This window comes from Coptis chinensis, chromosome 1 (genome assembly GCF_015680905.1).
Source record: "Coptis chinensis isolate HL-2020 chromosome 1, ASM1568090v1, whole genome shotgun sequence".
NCBI lineage: Eukaryota > Viridiplantae > Streptophyta > Magnoliopsida > Ranunculales > Ranunculaceae > Coptis > Coptis chinensis.
This window is the reverse complement of record NC_141456.1, coordinates 10,354,018-10,375,628: the sequence shown is the minus strand read 5'-3', so window position 1 is coordinate 10,375,628 and position 21,611 is coordinate 10,354,018. Positions and strand designations below refer to the sequence as shown.

Sequence of the window (21,611 nt, the reverse complement as noted above, 5' to 3'; positions counted from 1 at the left end):
AACCAGTATACACACACTTCTAACACTCTCAGAAGTTTCAACGCTCTCAGGGAGCAATACGCATGCATAAGCTAACACGCTCTCCGTGAGCAGAACGCTCTCTTGAGCTAATAGGCTCCATAGCTTCTCCAATTCTCACTAGTTGAGGACCTATACTTCTAGGATCAACACAGTGAGAACACTCTCAGTGAGCAAGACACTTTCATAAGCTAACACGCTCTCCGTGAGCAGAACGCTCTCTTGAGCTAACAGACTCCATAGCCTTTCCAATTATCACTAGTTGAGGACCTATACTTCTAGGATCAACACAGTGAGAACGCTCTCAGTGAGCAAGACGCCTTCATAAACTAACACGCTCTTCATGAGCAGAACACTCTCTTGAGCTAACAGGCTCCATAGCCTTTCCAATTCTCACTAGTTGAGGACCTATACTTCTAGGATTAACACAGTGAGAACGCTCTCAGTGAGCAATACGCTTTCATAAGCTAACACGCTCTCCGTGAGCAGAATGCTCTCTTGAGCTAACATGCTCCATAGCCTCTCCAATTTTCACTAGTTGAGGACCTATACTTCTAGGATCAACATAGTGAGAACGCTCTCAGTGAGCAATATGCTTTCATAAGCTAACACGCTCTCCGTGAGCAGAATGCTCTCTTGAGCTAACAGGCTCCATAGCCTCTCTAATTCTCACTAGTTGAGGACTTATACTTCTAGGATCAATACAGTGAGAACGCTCTCAGTGAACCAAAAGCCTTTATAAGCTAACACGCTCTCAGCAAGCCCTACGCTATATCAAACTAGCACACTCACCCGAGCTACCAAGTTGCTTATACTATCCTTACTAGTCGTCAGCCCACCAAGGCGAACATTATTTACGAGCAAAATACTTCTTTAAGCTAAGTCTCAAGCTCCTTAGCCACTACACAACATACGCATTATAAACGGAACACTAGCTACAAGCAATCAAGTACAAGCAAAAATGTGCATTCCACGTACATACATTCATTAATAGAACTGCCCGACATATGCCAGGAAACCAGTTCACGAATACACCGATCTGCTGGGTCTACCCAAGAAATCCAGATCAGTATTTCTTACATATGTCACAAAATATCAAGCTACCACTTTCGTGGAAACCAGCTCGTTGAGTATCTGTACCACAAGGCGAACTCCTCAGGCAAACCTGAGAAACCAGTTTTATTGTTTAACTCTCTTATAGAGAGGCGAACTAATAACACATCCAAAAATTTCTTCAAAACTTATAGAGAAAAGTCCAACAATCATCATCCCGCATCAGCAACAACATGTTTATCCATTGGAACGACGCTGGTATAAGGGATATTACTCGCATCGCATGCTACGACAAGTGCCACAGTTTTTTCAGCCTCACGATCTTGCTTTTCCAGCAGTTCAACGTACAGTTCCGCCAGCACACCATGATCTTCACAAATGCGATCATATTCCCTTTGCGCTTTTTCGTTGCCCACGGTTTGATTACTTTGCTTGGCGTACTTTCGATCCACGGACTCGGCTTTTTCGCCCAAGTCATTCATTGAACTAACCAAAGACGATCTTCTCCCCGGTGTGTCGATGTTTTTCTTCAAGGACGTCAGCTTCTTCTTATCGGCTTCCCAGGTAGTACGCATCCTAACCAGCTCAGCCGCACCACCATCGACATTATCAGAACGCTTCACAGCTCGCTTTAATTTATCGTACCCCGCTAAAAACTGCAAAGAGAACGCTCGCGTTAATCGTCGTCATTCATACCACAAAACATCAGTGCAAGAAAAAAGGTCACCTAACAGCATGCCAAGTTTGTGGTCTTCAGGGTCGCCTCCAAAGTTTCATCACCCAACTCAGCCTTATCACCATCTAGCACCATTCCTTCCAGGAGGCAGGTCGCTATAGAGGCCGAATGGAAGTTGCAGTCCGAACATTTGACCATGCGCTTCTTCCCCGTCTTCCCAACATAGAAGAAGTCGCTACCCACATCACCAGAACGCTGGGACGAACTGCCAGCCGCAACATTGTGACCTCACCCCATGTTACCATGTTCTTCCTGGTTCAGGTCGCTGCCCCCTCCACGACTGGGAGACCTAAACATGATACCTCCAGGTCTCCCACGCCCCTTCACCTTCGCACGCTTGCCTTTCCTCGAACCAGAATCATCAGCTTTGTGCTTACCAGAGTTCCCATGAGGATGGGGTCTAAACTCCATCTCCTCCATCACAAGGGGAGAGGTTTCCCTCATCCCCTCATCACCACCAGTAGCATCTCCACGTCGCCTAGCCATACTCGAGTCTACAAACGAAATGAAAAGATCATTGAACGACTACAAGAACAAAGCATTCTTAGCCAACAAAAAACTAAGTAAAGAAGAGCACGTACCTCAGCTGATCAGTAAAGGTAAGAGCGCAAGAGCTTTGCAACAGAACAACTTGGAGATGAAGGAGCGCAAATACCCTTGAGCTTCCCCTAATAGCTCTACTTATGCCCAAGTAACGTACCTCCCAAGGCACGTCATAATAGCATCAAGACGCCAAACATTAGGCCACCTGGCAGCCATCATTTCATATCTCCCAACCGCCCATATTCCTACACGTGCCACGCACGTACTGTAGCCCATGTTGCTCCAAAGAATCGAACACTTCATGCGTCCTAAAGATCTGTGTAACCTACCATGCTAAAAACGAATAACAAGCATGACATGTCAACAAGCTCACAGCGAGGATAACCTGTCTCACTCTTACCACAGGTCACAACAAGAGTCACGTATTTACAAAACACAATCAGACACATCATATGCAAAACATCAAGTAATTGAACAAAATAAAGCGACGTGCGTTCCATACAAGCAAACGAGCGGACTGACGACCACAGTTAAGTCGCAATTCACTGGTTAATCGAGCTGCTGAGTCTACTTAGAAAATCCAACTCAATTAGCCACCAGTTATCACTACTTGAACTCCCCAGAACATTCAAGGAGGCTAAGTCATTCATCATTTTCACAAACAAAAAGAAAGACGAGCTGCCCAGGTTACCCTAGGAAACCAGTTCTATTGTTTTAAGCCAAAGGCCACATAACAAACACAAAGTTAAACCACCGTCTTTAAACAACGTTATCAAAGCTTTTCGAGATGAGTGCATTCAACACTGGGGAGGAGCTAGGGTCGCAGGAAGTCGCCACAGCCGCATTAGTAACGGTCACATCCAAGTCACCCAAAGCCTGAGGCTGATCAGCCAATACACCAGTAGTAGAAGGAGGCACGACCTCATGAACATTACTAGCATCTTCGAGTGTTTCATTCCTACGACCACCCAAAGCCCCACGTTTATGTTCCTCCTGCAAATCCTCGTATTTTTTCTCCAGCTCCTCTACCTCAGCACGAATGGCAAAATAGGCCTCCTTTGCTTACACCGTGGAAGTTTTGCATCTTTCAGCAAAAGCATTCGCTGCAGCTAACTTTTTCTTCAGGTCGTCCACCTCATGCTTTAACTCGGCCGACTCATTGACAGCTGACGTCTTCTCCAAAGTCAATGAAGTGAGCTGCGTCTTCAAAGCATCCAGTTCTTTCTTCTCAGACCGTTCCACTTCTTGAAGAGTCGAAAGCTCGTCCCTCAGAGACTCGACCTCAGTCTTTTCTATCTCAGCGAACTGAGCAACCGTTTTCAATTTCTGATACCCATTAATACACTGCAGCAGTAGGCACAATGCACCGCATCAGTATCAAGTCATAACACGAGGCAGAACAAGACAGACAAATTGTAATACAGGAGGTATTTACCATGCACCACGCCTTATCCATTCCCCTTATGTTTGACTCCAGCTCATTGGAATCCAAGTCCTTCCTATCACCACCCAGCGTCATCCCCTCTAGTAAACAAGCAGCTATAAGGGCGGATTTGTAGCTATAATCCGACCTCTTCACAAAGCGGTTTTTGCCAGACGCTTCATCCACATACATTAGGTTGCGTTCCAGCTCATCTTTCCCCACCGGAGTGACCTTTGCCAGTCTCTTTCATAGCAGCCTTCCCTCTCATCTTCTCAAAGGTATCTCCAGCGACCTTCGTCGGTGCGACCTCCGTGGTCTCTTCACCTAGCACGCTGAAGTCAGGGAGTGGCCTAGACCTCGAACTGTGAGCCGCCCTCCCCCCGGTTCGCCCTTCACCACCAGCTCCAGAACTACCCCCAAGTGCGGCTTCAACTACCCTTGCGACCTTGGCAGGTCGGGCTTCAGGATCGTCGCCTCTCCTCTTGGGCAAGCGACTTTGCTCTGGGATTTCAAAGGTGATTTCATCCAGGTCGAAGGGTATGTTCTCTTGACCATTCTCCACCCCAGCCCTAGAGGCACCAGCACCTCCAGAGGGTTGCTTCGGCCCAGCACGGCTCCGGTTCTTATCTTCCCTCGTCACCAAGTCGCTCTTACGTTTTTCCATCATAGGACCACTTGATGCTTCACCAATCGCCTCACCCCGAGCCCTCCTCTTATGCACCCTCCTCTTCTCCCTAATCACAGGCCCTCCCCGTTCCCTAAAGAAATGCGCACCCTCAGGAAGTTTTGCCCGTTTCTACGCTTGCATCAGCCTTGCGGACTTCTCGATCACCAGCCGATCAGTTTCCCTCTCTATAGCGAGCTCTTCACAGACAACAAGATGTAAAGTCAATACAAAATCAACAGATGCAATATCGTAACACTCAAATAGCGTACTGGTACCCACCACTAAGGTCACATATCCTATGTTCCACATTATACCCTATGGCACAGAAGTTCCCAACAAACAGCAACAGCCTTTTGTCCCAAGACTCATTACTCACACCGTCCATAACACTCAACCTTGTAGCTCGCATTTGTAGATTAAAGTTAAGAGCCCAAGATCGCTTTACTGAGAAATGCTCAATAATATTAGCAACCCCTATCCGGTACTCACCGCTGGCGTTCAACAGGTCAAACACCTTAAACAATCGCCATGTGATACCTACAAACTGACAGGGCGCTTTGCCACAAAAGTTCAAGAACGCACAGACCAGTTTAGAGAACGATATCATCATATGCGCCCTCAGCTGCCCCTCACAGATTATAACCCTATAGTTTGGGGGATTGTACCTATCGCTAAAGACCCGTGCGGGCTCGTGGATCTCCAGATCACTTACGGTTATCCCATAAGTCTTTCTCAGGTAGGGGAACACCCTCAAAGCGTGTTTGTCTACAGCCCTAGGTGGCAGCCCACTAGACGACGACCTCTCATCACGACCTGAAGTGCTAGTTACAGCAAACACAGAGGCAGATCGGGCATCATCTTCTCCACCTTTCGCCTCATCAACATCATCATCCTCATTGTCACCCCCACTCACACCACAAATGGACTCTTCCTTCTCTTCCTCCGCGTCATCCCAACCAAGAGAAACTTCACAAATCTCATTAGATCGTGTATCATCTGAGTCAGACATCTTTCTCTTGTCGTTCACAACTCTAACAACAGACAACGAGATGAACGACCTAACAACTCAATAACAAAAAGCAAGAACGAAGCAAATAGCAGAAGATCAACAATGGCAGAAAACTAACCTGAAGACTCTGGGTGTAGTGAGTTTTTCTGCAAAGGGAAGCAAAATATGGCGATTCAGATAGCCAGCGTTATTTTGTATAACCGCCCCTCCATTTTCCAAAGCGTCATGATTACACCCTAGCCCTAGCCGCACACGTCTTCCAACAAGCTATCTTGTCTTTTCAAATCCCGAAAAAATGGGGCGGCACATTTTCCGCGCAGAATCGCCCGATTTGCTTACGGTCGCATTAATGCGTGCTAACTATTATCGCACATCAGATCACCAAATAGCACGAATCGATCTCAATAGTCCGTTGGATATTTCCACTTCCATCAGTTCGTCTCTCTATGCATGTTCAACACACGCTGCAGTGTTCTCTCAGCAGATCACTTCAATGAACTGCACGACCTACTGAGAGGGGGCTGTGTGAGGGAGTGATATTCTCCTTCAGGAATATCAAGCACGTGCTTAGCATGTGAAAATATCACAACGACCTCTGACCTATGTCTCCGACCTATGTCACTAGATCGCACCCACGAGCTACGAGATCGCTCTAGAACAGTTTGTATCACTACGCAGTTCATTCTGTATCATGACTCAGCCCACTTTCTAGAAGCAATCATGACTAAAGTTGCACGTACACAAATCACTGCCGCCAGCTACTGACCACTGCCGCAAGCTACTAACACATGCTACTAATCCCCATCATTATGGCAGACCTATTAGCACAGTTCTCACACTCCTCTACATTCTCCACCCTACATTTGTGCTGATCTTTACACGTGTTGGGTGACGATTCACTTTCATCACCTATAAATACTTCCCATATGAACTACGCCAAACCTGATTCTTCTCTCCCCCCAAAATCGAGAGTAAGATACGTAGGCTGATCCTTTACCTTGTATGTAAAGGAAGACCAAAAGGCTCCTTTACACTTGTTATGAAACACACGAACATCAGATAGAAACGTTCATGGTTCATCTATATTATTTTACTCGAAGGACAAAATTAATATCAATATAGCTGAACATATATAATTTTTCACAATATGATCAGCATATTATTCACAATATCTTAATCTTTTGAAGTAATTTCATGTAGGAAGAGGTAGCAGTGTTAACAAAAGCTCTAAGAGATCGAATCCGGCTCAGCACCTGTAAACTTGGGACAACTGCTCACCGTGTGCACCACCAATGCACTAGCAAGGGCGACGCTAGGACAAAAAGTGTTTGTTGATGGTAGCGGGGACAAGGAATCAGATGAGTACAAACAAACAAATGGTGTTTGAGCTTATGGTTTTAAGTGGTGTTTTTAGCATTGGTGATTTTGTGCCTGCACTTGAATGGTTGGACTTACAACGTGAACAAGCTAAGTTGCAAAATATAAATAGAAGGTTTGATCATTTTTGGACAAGTGTATAAAAGAACATAATGTTACTATTAATTAAGTGTGGTGATATAAGTGAGACGGAAAGCGTAAAGATTTGTTGAGTATGTTGATTGAAACGAAGGAGAATGCTGATGGTGAACGAGAAAAACTTACGGACACCAACATCAAAGCCTTGCTTTGGTACTTTTCTGAACTTTTTTTACTCATCTATGTTCTTAATATTAATTATGTGGTTTTATGTATTTCATGGAAATATTTACCACTATACATTGTTCTTCAATTATTCCTAATTTTCCTTTCTCTGGTAGAATCTATTTATTGCAGGTACCGAGACATCTTCAAGCACGGTGGAATGGCTATTGCTGAGCTAATTCGACACCCAAAAATTCTTGCGAAAGCCCAAGCAGAACTTGACTCGGTCGTGGGCAAAGATCAATGGATACTTAATTCCTAAAAATTCGTGTGACCCAGCTACATTGCCTGATTCTAAAGTAACACACAACATGGACCGAATGGCTAAACACAATGATGTGGCATGAAAAACGCACGTGCCTTATCATCACTTTCACAATTTCAATTTGCCAAAATTTTCAAACCTGAACCTCCCAATCCATTTTCATCTCTCTCTCATTGGAAGTGAAACATCATCAATGTAGTTAATATTATAACTCATACAACCTCATCATGTAGTTTTATAGTTGTCGTTGTTGAAATTGATATAGTTGTTGGTGCTAGAATTTTTTAGGGGATCCTAACAAAATTACAATTGCAGTTTAAGGTTATGTATGGATGATTAGAATTCCAGGGCTGAACGATTTCTTATTCAGATTTTGAAAATGAGAGCTCGCAAAAAAAGAGACCCATTTCATCCAAGTAAATATGATTATAAGGAATAACACAAGAGTTAGAAGAATGAAATAGAGAAACCCAACTAACATAAGCTCACAAATAGTAACCCCATTTAATAACATTGCAAGAAATTAGCACCCTTTGAGAGGAGATTGAAGCAAACATGGTGTTCTCACTTCTTTGAGAAAAAGTATGGAGAGAATTAAGTTCTACACGTGATTCACTTAGCCACGTCAGTTTGTTTAGAAATTTCGGTTCACTTTGTGTGTTGCTGTAGAAAAACTCTAGCCTGAGCCGCTTGAATTTCGACCAGAAAGGTTTCTTGATGGCAGTGAACAAGCTCACATTGGTATTAGAGACAATGACTTTGAGGTTATACCATTTGGTTTGAATCTAGGAATAAGAACGGTTACTTTCTTAATTGCTACCCCAGTCCAAGCATTCTATTGGGAACTTCCTGAGGGCCCCCGGATATCCGAAAACCTAAACAATGGAAGAGGCATATGGGCTGACTCTGCAAAGAAAGGAACCGTTGATGGTGCATCCAATGCCTAGGTTGGCTCCGCATTTATACTCTACCAGTACCTAATCATAGATAAGATATTGAGATCATACGTACTACAAGTCTACAACCACCAAGCGGGACAGACTCTTTAAGGAATGTGCGTTTTGAATTCAATCTTTAAGCGTATATTGCACTAGTTATTAACTTTACGCTCTGGAAGCCACTAGTCAGGACTGAGGATGGTTCTAAGACTTCTAATCCAGTTTTGTTTTGAGACACTTCCAAATTCCAATCATAATTTTGTCCCTAACTTGAATGCTTTTATTTTTAATTGGCACGTAATGTACCAGTATTTTTGAAATTGGTTCAGGTGGCATTTTTACAATTTTACATGAAGAGACTCTTTTAACAAGTATTTAATTAATTTTTCAACAACAATTGACAAGTTAACAACTGAACTCTTTGTTTTAAAATCTCCTCCCTAGTCTCCCTAACCGGCCATCTATTATTTTATTTTATTTTTGGGTAAATATCTATGTTTTTCATTAATGTGCAAACAAACAGTGCAAACGTGATACCTTTTTCCTCCTTTCGCTTTTCCCACCAATCCAAAAATGGAAAAAAGATCCAACTTGTACGTAGATGGCCGGTTAGACTGGAAATAAGGTTGATGTGTGAAAATATAAGCCAAATGTTCAACCTAACCTTCACTTGGTTGCAATTGATGTGGTTGCTGTCAAATCTCAGCTATCGACAAAAAGATGAGCCAATCCCAGTAATTACCGATAAGTTTTAGTACGTAGAAAAACTATTAGCAATTTTGTACTATGAGATACACGGACATCCGGCCATATAACCTTCAATCTGGAAAATATATCCTTGAAAATTTGATGTTAAAACCTCCACTTTCCCTATTTATTCAATCTGAAAATCTATTAATTTTTGTTCAACGATGAGAAAACATAATTTTTTATAGAGGTTGCTACTACTTACCCAATGCTTTTTCTTACGGTCAATTTGACTGACACGTACAACCACCACTTTCATTAAAACCCCCACTCTTTTCTTCACTTACCATTGACACTTATTCTCATATCACAGCAAAAATAGAAGAAAGAAGCCACTAACAATGAATTCTCTAGAGCTTTTGCTCTCCACACTACTCTTTGCCACTATTGTTTATTTCATTGTACGTACATTTCTTAAGAGTAGCACTGCTCTTCCTCTGCCTCCTGGCCCGAAACCATGGCCCATAATTGGCAATTTGCCACATATGGGACCTGCTCCTCATCAGTCCTTGGCATTGTTGGCTCGAAAATACGGACCACTTATGTATCTACGGCTGGGTTATGTAAATGTCGTGGTCGCTCAATCAGCTAGTGTAGCGGAACAGTTTTTAAAGATTCATGATGCTAATTTTTCATTTAGACCACCGGCCTCTGGTGCGAAGTATATTGCCTATAATTATCAAGACCTTGTTTTTGCACCTTATGGACCTAAGTGGCGTTTGTTGCGAAAGGTTACAAGCGTTCATCTTTTCTCTGCTAAGGCTTTGGATGATTTTCGTCACGTTCGTCAGGTTTGTACTTCTCTCTTTTATCTCCTTTTCTTTTTCTGCATTCTCCATCATTTGTTTAAATGGATGTATCATGTATGCATTTTGTATCCTAAAAGGCTAAAAGACCATTTCGTAGTAAAGAAAATTTTCAAAAGTAATCGGAACCACAATAGTCCAGTTTATATCAGAAGTTACACTGCTAGCTACAAATATACTTTACATTCCATAATGATTTCTGGAACTCGGAATAATTTTCAAAATTTCAAAAGTCCCAAGGAATATATTATGATCTGTGCACCATGTAATAATGTACTTGTATTATATTTTCATGAGATCTTATTGATTCAATGTATGCAGGAAGAGGTAGCAGTATTAACCAATGCTCTATTGAAACCTGGCTCTTCCCCAATAAACTTGGGCCGGTTACTTATGGTGTGCACTACAAATGCCTTAGCAAGGGTGATATTGGGGCAAAAAGTGTTTAGTTATGGTAGTGGAGACAAGCAATCAAATGAGTTCCAACAAATGGTTGTGGAGCTTATGGTTTTAGTTGGTGTTTTTAATATTGGTGATTTTGTACCTGCCCTTGAGTGGCTGGATTTACAAGGTGTACAAGCTAAGCTGAAGAAATTGCATAGAAAGTGGGATGATTTTTTGACCAAGTGTATAGAAGAACATAATATTAAGATTGATAGTGGTAATATTTCTGGGACGGGAAAGCATATGACTTTGTTGAGTACATTGATTGGATTGAAGGAAAATGCTGATGGTGAAGGTGGAAAGCTTACTGAGACGAACATCAAAGCCTTACTTTTGGTACTTTGATAATGACATTTATGATTTGTGCATAAGTTTTATGCATGTATTAGTTGTACTTGGGATTATTTCTGATATTTTTGTTGTAGAACTTATTTACCGCAGGTACTGATACATCATCAAGCACAGTAGAGTGGGCTATTGCAGAGCTCATTCGACACCCAGAGGTTCTTGCCAAAGCCCAAGCAGAAGTGGACTCTGTCGTGGGAAAAGATCGCTTCCTAACCGAGGCTGATCTAATCCAACTTCCTTACATTCAAGCAATCATCAAAGAAACGTTTCGACTCCATCCATCAACACCACTCTCCCTTCCTAGAATGGCCTCTGAAAGTTGTGAAATCAATGGATACTTCATTCCCAAAAAATGTACTCTTCTAGTAAATGTATGGGCTATTTCGCGAGACCCAGCGATATGGCCAGAGCCACTAGAATTTCGACCAGAAAGGTTCCTTCCAGGCAGTGAACATGCCCATGTTGATATTAGAGGCAATGACTTTGAGGTTATACCCTTTGGTGCAGGCAGGAGAATGTGTGCAGGTATGAATCTTGGCATACGAATGGTCACTTTCTTATTTGCGACTCTAGTCCATGCATTCGACTGGGAACTTCCCGAGGGTCAGAAGGCCGAGAAACTGAACATGGAAGAGGCATTTGGGATTACCTTGCAAAGAAAAGTTCCATTGATGTTACTCCCAAGGTCTAGGTTGGCTCCAAAAGTGTAGTCTACCGGTATCTTATAATAGAAGTTGGACGTACAAAGCTAGCTAGTTATATGTTTTTTGGTTCGGTTGTTGATTTCGCGTGTTGTTTTAAATGATGCTACTGCTGATGAATGGTAGGCACTGCGAATATAAGGTTAATTTTATGTTTAAAACAATAATTTGTTCTCTTAATTAATAAACTGGAAGTTTTTAATTTCTTTTTCCTTTATTTTTGAACAACACGAAAAACTGTAACCAAATAAACATCAAAACTATAAATAAATAAAATAATAGATTCATTTGTTTTAGAAAATCTCCTCCTAGTAGTGTAATGACAATTTCTTTAATTAAGACAAGTTAATTAAGATCTCATAGAATGTGGAGATTCTTTCCTAACCATCTATGAAACAATTTTTTTCCTTTTTCGGTAAATATCTATTCGAGATGTCATTTTGCGGTGGATTTTCCGTAAACAAATAAATATCATTGGATAAATTAGGAAATATGAGGCCTTCCAAATTTGAGGCCTTTTTCATTAATTCAATAGCATAAAATCTATTCCTTTATTTTTCCGATAAATATCATTCTTTTTTCATTAATTCAATAGCATAAAGAGTCCAGCTATGAAGTACGTAATCGGTTACTGGATTGCAATCCCAGTAACCATTGCATTACACCACCACGTGTCCATGACTTAACTGCCATCAAGTTCTCCGTCTCCTATTTTTCTAGTTTTCTTTACTTTTTTCCAAACCTAAAAAGAAATAACAAAAAAGTAATTAAAGCCCAAACCCTCACAATCTAAACTTCATGTTATCCGCACCTTCCATTTTTGTGTTGGGGCAGACAAAAAAAAACAGAATTATTATAAGTTTGTCATTGCTCTAAAATACCTGTTATGTGTTAGGTATCAAGGGTAACTATTGCAACCTCCCATTGCCTTTATTGAGTTTACTCTCAAAGACCCATTTCTTTGCCTTCTCAAACAGCCTCTCCAATTTCAAAATATCCGTCCTTAACAACAAATTCAATTAAAAATATTGATTTCAATTAAAAAAGAGGTTTTCTTCCGTTCCAATGTGCACTAATCTCAGCCCCACATCTGATTTTTGTTGGGAAATCCATGATCCAACCATGAAATACCAAATTTACCCATAACAGTAATCTCTACACTATATGATAGCCACTTCTCAACCGAACAGTGTATTTCTAATCTCTCAATTTTAAGATTTTAGAACCACCTCCCTACGTTTATTTAAATTACATCTCTCCTATTTATTAATAATTACAGTTGGCTTCCTGATCTCTATTAAAATTGAACCACCTCCTTCTTCAATAATTGTAGGATAGTCTTCTTAATTTAAAAGCTAAAATTTATGTATAGGAATTGTATATCTTCCCCATTTTTAGAAAATTGTTTCTCTTTTCTTAGTGAGAGATTCACAAAAAAATTGTTTCTCTTTAGTTTTTTTAACAATTTTTATTTTAGTTCTTTACAACCTGGCGAACTGATGCGTAGCACAGGACACATGCTAGTCCAACATAAAAAAGAGAATAACCATTAAAGAAAGAGAACCCGAACCCAAAACTTTCGTATGTTTGGAAAAAAGGAAATAATTACGCGCCAATCTCTCACAACTCTTTTCACCAATTATGATTTCTTCACTAAACTCTCTCTTCTCCATTGTTTCCCTCTCCCACTCTCAATTTCAAAAAAATTTAAATCTATTACTTCTCCCAAGAGAAATCCTCTCCATTTCAAACTCTGGATGGGGCATCTCTCAAATCCTGCTTCAAACCTATTGTTCTGGCATGAATCTTGTGATATCCCCCACACCAATTTCCTTTAGTATCTATTAGGTCTTTTCTTTTATCAAGTCATTATTTGGTCAAATAGTAGCATCTGTAAAATTCATATCGACACTAGTGATTGCATATTGTGTCTGTACCTTGATGTCACAACTTACTATCAAATTGAAGTATGAACATCCCTCTTTACATGTTTTCTCTTCTTTGAAGGTATCTTCCTTGATATGTTCCTTGATAGTAGCAAATAATTAATGAAGATGGATTCCCTCTTTGACATGCAGTGTTGGTTATATGGTAAGTGTTACTATTTATCTCTTTTTCTATAGTTTGGTCGCTATGAGAAAGGACTTGTTTCTAGGGAGTGACAGCCTATGATTATATTTTGAGTTGATTGAAATATTTTCAACATGTGACTTGGGTTTTTTTTAGCACTAACAAGATTTGTTCAACTAAGATTTTGTGTAGTAACCATAATTTTCATTCCAGTTGAAAATATGTGTGACTTCACATACGTTGATAATGTTGCATATGCTCATGTGTGCGTGGAGGAAGCTTTACGGTCTAGGACTGCTTTCATTAACTATATGTTTGGAAGCAATACTCTCTATCAAGTCCTTTATAGAAACAATATTGAGTTTGAATTGATGCCATTAACTCGGTGAAATTTAGAGTTGTGCTAGAATTCTTGGGTCTTTGGAGTAGTATTTGAATGGTAGAGTCAAGGTGATGAGGTTCATACCCAAATCCAGGAGTGAAGTTATTGAGGGTTGGATATTTTGGGGCAATGTTCTAATTGACCTACTAATCTGAAGTAACTCCAAAAGGCTGGTTCAGTGAAGAGAACGGCTGGTTTAAACTCTGTTGAGAAAATTCTAGTTGTTGTTGTTGTTGTAGTGGTTGCGGTTCTGATTCTGGTGCTAGTTCTTGTGGCTGTTGATGTGGTTGTGTTTGTATTTGTGGTGCTAGTTCTTGCTCTTGTGGCTGTTGTTGTTGAAGAATACCAAATGGTAGTTGTTTTGCTTGGTTATTTACTTGTTGGCCAAAGGGACCTTTACGACCATGAATAGGAGGACTAAATGGAGGATGAGCTGGTGATAATTCAAGTGCTCCTATAGATCCACAGTTTTGGTTAAAAATCGGATTGTCACTCGCCCTCCATTTAAGTTCGCTTTCTTTGTTCATGCATTATCCGCATGTCACCAGTATCTACCAAGACTAACGTCTACATGTGAGCATCGTTGTCCTCAATGTTCGTATCCCATAAAAATATAAAACAAAGATAAGCCGTTCCATCCAAATATTATCCAGCAAGATGAAGTTGTCTGATGAAAGAATAAACATAACCAAAGTCCAAAAGCAAACAAAGAAACAAAGTGTAGTTTACATCTATTATAATAAAACACAATGGCAAGACAAAGGGTGGTCGGGATCGTCTGGAGATCTGAGTTTAATTGGGACATATGTACGATCTAGAGCATTTTGAAACTCTTTTTCAGTGCCATTTAAAAGTATTACTTAAGGAACTAAATGTTTTGTAAATGAATTAAAGATCATTTAATTATTTCTTAATAATATTTTAATTCCGTTTTATACAATTTGTTTATTTATTTTTAATTTTTCATAGCCTCTTAAAAAAAATAACCCAACCTCTCCAGTAATGATAATGATACTTGCAATAATTTCTATATTACTCCTTCGTTAAACACTCTCAATTAATTTCTAAATTACTACATTATAGTCCATTTAATCCTTCCTTCATATCATTATATTCCGTTTTATTTATTTATAATTTTTCATTACTCTAGCCTCTCCAGCAAATATATAAAAAAAACAAAAAAAAAAAAAAAAACAAAAAAACAAAAAAACAAAAAAAAAAAAAAAAAAAAAAAAAAAAAAAAACCAACGGTCTCCACTTAATGAAGAAATTCATGGGTGTAAATGTATTTATTAGAAATAAAACTGAAATGGGAATAATGAAGAATAAATCTCTCTCTTCCATGTTTAAATTCCCATCTGTTAATCCTTATTCCTCTCCTATTATTACATTTCCTTTTTCTCCATGTCCAAATTTATTCGATTTTGATGTAACTCCTCCATTTGACATTAACCAACTCCATCTTCTTCGTGCAATTCCCATATATAAATTTTGTTATTTTGGCTTCTTCTATAACAACTATACTACCTCTCTGCACTTCATTCTACGCATATCTCAACAAGCAGGTTCTATCTTTCACCTTTTTATGTTTTCGTTTAGTTTTTGGTTTTTGGTTTTTGGTTTTTGTTTTTGGTTTTTTGTTTTTTTGGTTTAGTTATTTTGTTTTTTGGTTTTGTTCATCACATCTAATTATCAATCTTTTATTTATCTTATTGGTTTATCTATTTGTTCTCTTAAAATTATTTATAATTGCAATATTGCAGGTGCCAAAGATTGAAGCCGATTAGGCGATTATATGTGTAAATATTTATTATCTAATCACATGGTGCAATTCCATCTAACGCCTCTTGAGTGTGTGCAAATGTAAGTTGTTTATGTTAATTTCATACTACAAATTTCTTAAGTTGTATTCAAATTTGGGTAGGTTTTTTTAGAGTGACTACTGACTTATGTATTACTCACTAGCTGGAAGGGTGTTAATTGTCTAAGAGCGCCACTCTCTCCACTTTTTTGACCCCCTAACCTGAATTGGTCAATCGGAATTGGTGGTGATTTAAAGATAGCAATATCAGTTCACACTTGCCGAATTTTTGGTTAATTGATTCTGAAACTCCAAGATCAGGTATTGTTGCCTCTTTCTTCTTATATTCAATCTATGTGTTTTGATTTTCGTGTCTTCGATCCCATATTTATGTTGCTACTGAAATAACTTCAATTTGGTAAATCGGTGGTGTCTCGAATTATAATTTATCATTGTATGGGGTTTTAATTTAATAGTTTTTAACTTAATAGGAGCTTCGTATTGGTATTGGGTTGGTGGATCCTGTTTTTGTCCCCAGAGTCAGAATGATTCACATTAATCGTTGTGGAACAGCGTATGATACAGAAGATGATGCATGATCAAGTGTGCATCCTGATAGTATTGTATTTTTTGCTTTTTGTATCATCACTGAGCATAGTGGATTTGTTGTGCGCATTGCATTAGAATGACGCATCTATTTGTTATATAAATATTTAGTACAATAACCACACAACTTAGAATGCTTAAAAAACATCGAACACAACCTGCCCAACAGAGGATACAATGTGACATTCGACTAATTTGTGAATTTAGGCTCCCATGAATTGGGAATGAGTTTATAGTGTTAGCTTGAAAAGTGGCATTATCAAGGAGAATAAATTCCAAACGTGTGCTAGGTATAAATTTTTTTCAAATGCCCAATTTTTTTTCTATAGTGCAACTCAATGGTTTTATGAGTATAAATTTTAGATTGAATTATGTATAGATTTTGTTTATTTGTATGCCATAAAGTACCTTCATAAAATGTCCTATGGATATGTGTCTGTCTCATTTCATTGAATTTAGAAATCTTTCATTTTCGTAGTAGTAGCTTAACCTTCGTTTCCCAAGGAAATATTCTCTTTCTATTTTGTCAGCATTTATGCGTGCAGGTCATTTGAAGTTATGCACTTGCAGTTAATAAGGTAAAATCCACTCCTAGCTTACCTATTTTTTAGAAAATTTTAGATAGTTTATCTTTTTGTCACATGTTTATATTATAAACAAAGAAAGGGAGTAAATTTCAAAAGTGTTTGAGAATTTTCAGAGGTTTAAAAGTGTATAATTTTTTTAGTTTGATGTCTGATTGATCCTAATATTGCTCATAGCCTCATGCCAATAATTTCCAATCTGTTGTTTGTACCTTGGTTTATGGTTTATGTGAAGCTAAAGGGAGTAACTTTTGTAAGCTTATGTGATTGGAAATATGCAGAAATAATGGTTTACCAATAGAAATATTTGCTATTTCACTTTGATAGTTTGATTGTTAATATGGTTGAGCGTATATGCTTTGTTTATTTAATTTGTCTTATATGTTTGATACCATACGTTTTTAGTGCACAACCTACTTGAGCATAACAAACGAAAGTTGTTATGATTTTTGGTGTGTGCTGAATTGGCAAATGACCTTGGTGGCTTAGTGCCTTACTAATTAATTCCATTTGCAAAGCATGTTATTATTACATTGGACCTTCCACGCATATGATTAGCTCTTTTATGGCAAGCAAGGACGGAGACGGGGGAGGCAGTTGCCCCCTAATTTTTTTAGAAAACCCAAGAAATTACACTACAATCAATAAAAATTCCTTAATAATCTATAAGGCTTCGCCCTTCCATTTTTTTTTTGAGATAGTGTACTACTGCCCCCAAACTCATGGCTCCGTCCAGCAAGGGAAGACATCTATTGAAGTAAAATCTTGTTTGGTTCTTATTAGTTCATAATAACCTACTTAGAGCCTTAGGCTAGACTTTAAGGTCAATTTGTGTGTGTTTAATGTTTCTGCGGAGACACCTTGCAACACATATAAAAGGAACCGATTCTCCGTGCTAATGAATTTTCTACATATACTTCCTTTACATGGGTGTTAAATTGATATTAAATAGAGTTTTTGTTGTATTGTTTTGCCATATCAATTTTGAATATGTAGTTTGCGATTTTGTTCCTATCATTTGTCGAGGTATCTCGCTTACATCACATGAAATTTTATTAAATAGTGCCTGTTTGAATTTATCTATTAAGAATATCTTTATTATCATTGTTCAAATAGTGACAATGACGACTTATTTTACATCACTATTGATAAACAATTATTTAATCTAGCTAAAAAAAATAGTACATGCTAATTTTCAGAGTAGTTATGAATGTTGATGGTGTAAGTGACTGAGTATAAGACAATATGAATTGGGAATGAGTTTATAGTGTTAGTTTGAAAAATAGCATTATCAAGGAGAATAAATTCCAAACACACGTTACAAGTCCTTGCATAGTTACTAAACCACTAATTTTCAGTTTCTTTTATTTTTCCTTTCTGAAAGGACTAAGCTCGGTAGCTTTTTAATGTTTCGTTGGCATGAATTGGACTATATACTTTCGTTTCTTACTGTACTTTATTTGAGTTGAAGCACGTCTTATCCCACTTCATCAGTTCTCATGGATCTCAGGTTTCTTTGGGGTGAAGTGTGGTGCGTGTTACTTGCTCATTTTAAATTACGGTTGCTTGATTTTTTTTATTTTTTTATTTATTTTATTTTTTGTAGTATTTTTCTAAACTTTAATTTTTTCTAAACAAGGTATATTACTCGTGAAAAATTTACATACTATAGCCTTTACTTTCCGAAAGATTTGGAAAAAAAAAAAGCAAAAGTGAAAGTTGACATTAATTTTAGATGTTCCTCCTTAATTTATTGCTTTGACTTCATATATTTAGGAAAGAAAGAACACAAAACACAAGAAGTTGGTTGAATGAGCCTTAAAACGAGACAAGAAGCATTGTAAGAAAACATAGGCTTCTGAGTTTTATTTTATTCCATAGAAATGGTACGGGCATCCTATTTCTAATTTTATTTGTTCCAATCACACGTAGACTCAAAGTCTTGCAACCGGCGGTTGTTTGATCCTTACATAGACTTAGCTATGTTTCATATTTCTTTTTCTTTTCTAGTATGCTTAAGACTATACTTTCCATGGTTTGTCGTGTTGTTTCTATATGGGTCAGATTTTTTTAATTATATATGTTTACATAATAGTATGGTTTGAACTAAAAGAACTATGCCCTTTCGGTTGCCATAGTATATAGTGGTCGTGTTCGCATACTGAACTGTATATTCATGAGAGGCAAGTTGGTAGTTGAAAAGGTTGGCAAACATGCCTAAGCGGAGGCAGATAACATAAAGCATGGGGAGGTAGTCTTAAAACAATAATAGCTCAAGCGGGGTGAGCAGGAAGATAATAGGAAAGGATTATTGTTGTACAAGGGATACTCGATCTCATCTCCTAATAATTGTAATGGCCATTGTTTCATTTTTGAACCGGTGGGTCTCCGCAGGCAAATTGTTAACAAAAACACAATCTGAGGAGCTTAGAACGCCAGGCATTCCCTTGCACCTGATAATACTAAAAAGAAATACTCTTGTTCCTTATCTCTATATGTTATTTTCTAATATACATATAACTTAGTGGGGTTGAGGCATTTGGGTGTCATTTAGTTTGTTTATGCGGTTCATATATTGCTGAAGAATGAATTTGTTTATTCATAATATGACCAATTTTGTACTTTGTGTTTCTGTGGTTTAGCATTTTTTTTGTATTGATGTTCATTCTAAACTTTTGTTGAATCTTATACTAAGGTCCACATCTTTAAGAATAATAGTTTATGTATGCGCTTAGGATTACAGTCGCGAAGTGTTCATGCATTGAGTGCTGACATATTGTGTCTGGTTGAGGTTAGGACCATCCTGTTATTGATGAATAGGGTTCTAATCCTAAATTAATTGCAAATGTTTTGACTTTGTTTTCATATAACATGTATCCAAGAAAATGGTAAGAAGTACTTTTGTTTTCTTCGTTAGCACGTTTTCAATTTTAATTGCTTTGAGGGTCATCATATAAGCATAATTTTTTGCCCTGATTTAGTTAGAATTTGTTTGTGGAAGAAGCAGCGGCTAGCATGGTAGGTGTTAATGATTCTTGCTAGGGTTTTTGAGTGGTATAATATTATATGGACCAGAGGTATATAAGAAGCAATGGCAACATGTCTATAAAACCAGTTTTTGGCTTGAGAATGATTTGTGTGTATTCATTGTAGTCAATCTTCACCATTTGAAGTCAGACTTTTTATTTTCCTTTTTTTTTTTTAGGTATGTTCGTGACTTCCACAATAGTGGTGTTGCAACCCATTTCACAATTTTTTTTTATTTTTATAATTCTCGACTACTTGGTTAGATGCTGAAGGCGAACAATACACCTAATCTAACTTCATCAGCTGAACCCATTTGGGTTGCCTACGTACCCCCTTATCGAGGGATCAAGCTGCACCGTAGTTCTCTCCTCTCTCCACACTTTTCTATCTCACTCTTGAATTCTCCTCCTCTCTAGATGTCATCTCCTCTGGTTGTCTCCTTATTCTCCTCTCGTTGTCTCCTCATTCTGGCTCCTCTTATCTAGGTTTCTCCTCCTCTTTCTCCTCCTCCCTGGATGTCGTCACCCTACTCTTCTTCTCAAGATCTCTCCTCCTATTCCTCCTCCTCTCTGGCTGTCGTCTCCTTTGGCCGGCGTCTCCTCTAACTGTCGTCTCCTTTGGCCGCCGTTCCTATGGCCGTCGTCTCCTCCCTTCTCTGCTCTAGATATCTCCTCCTCTCTTCCTCCTCATCTCGGGACATCATCTCCCTACTCCTCCTCTCTGGCCGTCGTATCCTCTGGCCGTCGTCTTCTCCCTTCTCTGCTATAGATATCTCCTCCTCTCTTCCTCCTCATCTCGGGACATCATCTCACTACTCCTCCTCCACTCTGGCTGTCTTATCCTCTGGCCGTCGTCTCCTCTGACCTTCGTCTTTTTCCTTCTCTGCTATAGATATCTCTTCCTCTCTTCTTTCTCATCTCGGGACATCATCTCCCTACTCCTCCTCCTCTGGCTGTCGTCTCCCTTCTCCTCTTCTCTAGATCTCCCCTCCTATTCCTCATCCTCTCTGGCTGTCATCTCATCTAGCTGTCGTCTCCTTTGGCCGGCGTCTCCTCTGACCGTCGTCTCCTTTGGCCGTTATTCCTATGGCCGTCGTCTCCTCCCTTCTCTGCTCTAGATACCTCCTCCTCTCTTCCTCCTTATCTCGAGACATCATCTCCTTACTCCTCCTCCTCTCGGCGTCGTATCCCTCGGCCGTCGTCTCCTCGCCGTCGTCTTCTCCCTTCTCGCTATAGATATCTCCTCCTCTCTTCCTCCTTATCTCGAGACATCATCTCCCTACTCCTCCTCTCTGGCCGTCGTATCCTCGGGCCGTCGTCTCCTTTGGCCGTCGTATCCTCGAGCCGTCATCTCCTTTGGCCGTCGTCTCCTCTGGCCGTCGTCTTCTCCCTTCTCTGCTATAGATATCTCCTCCTCTATTCCTCCTTATCTCGAGACATCATCTCCCTACTCCTCCTCTCTGGCCGTCGTATCCTCGGGCCGTCGTCTCCTTTGGCCGTCGTCTCCTCGGCCATCGTCTTCTCCCTTCTCTCGCTATAGATATCTCTTCCTCCACTTCCTCCTTATCTCGAGACATCATCTCCACTCCTCCTCTCTGGCCGTCGTATCCTCGGGCCGTCGTCTCCTCTAGCCGTCGTCTTCTCCCTTCTCTGCTAGAGATATCTCCTCCTCTCTTCCTCCTTATCTCGAGACATCATCTCCCTACTCCTCCTCTCTGGCCGTCGTATCCTCGGGCCGTCGTCTCCTTTGGCCGTCGTCTCCTC

At 39.4% G+C, this 21,611-nt stretch overlaps 1 protein-coding gene and 1 pseudogene across 1 annotated transcript; both read left to right on the top strand.

The window, feature by feature from the left end:
- The window catches only part of LOC147522043 (flavonoid 3'-monooxygenase-like), a 43,213-nt pseudogene extending 36,218 nt beyond the window's left edge, over positions 1-6,995 (top strand).
- A 2,314-nt stretch (positions 6,996-9,309) lies between these two features.
- LOC147522042 (flavonoid 3'-monooxygenase-like) lies at positions 9,310-11,582 on the top strand. Its single transcript, XM_086590620.1, has 3 exons — positions 9,310-9,870; positions 10,207-10,665; positions 10,755-11,582. Exons 1-3 carry the CDS (start codon positions 9,421-9,423, stop codon positions 11,385-11,387), a joined length of 1,542 nt encoding a protein of 513 aa, XP_086446746.1. The 5' UTR covers positions 9,310-9,420; the 3' UTR covers positions 11,388-11,582.
- The last annotated feature ends 10,029 nt before the right edge of the window (positions 11,583-21,611 follow it).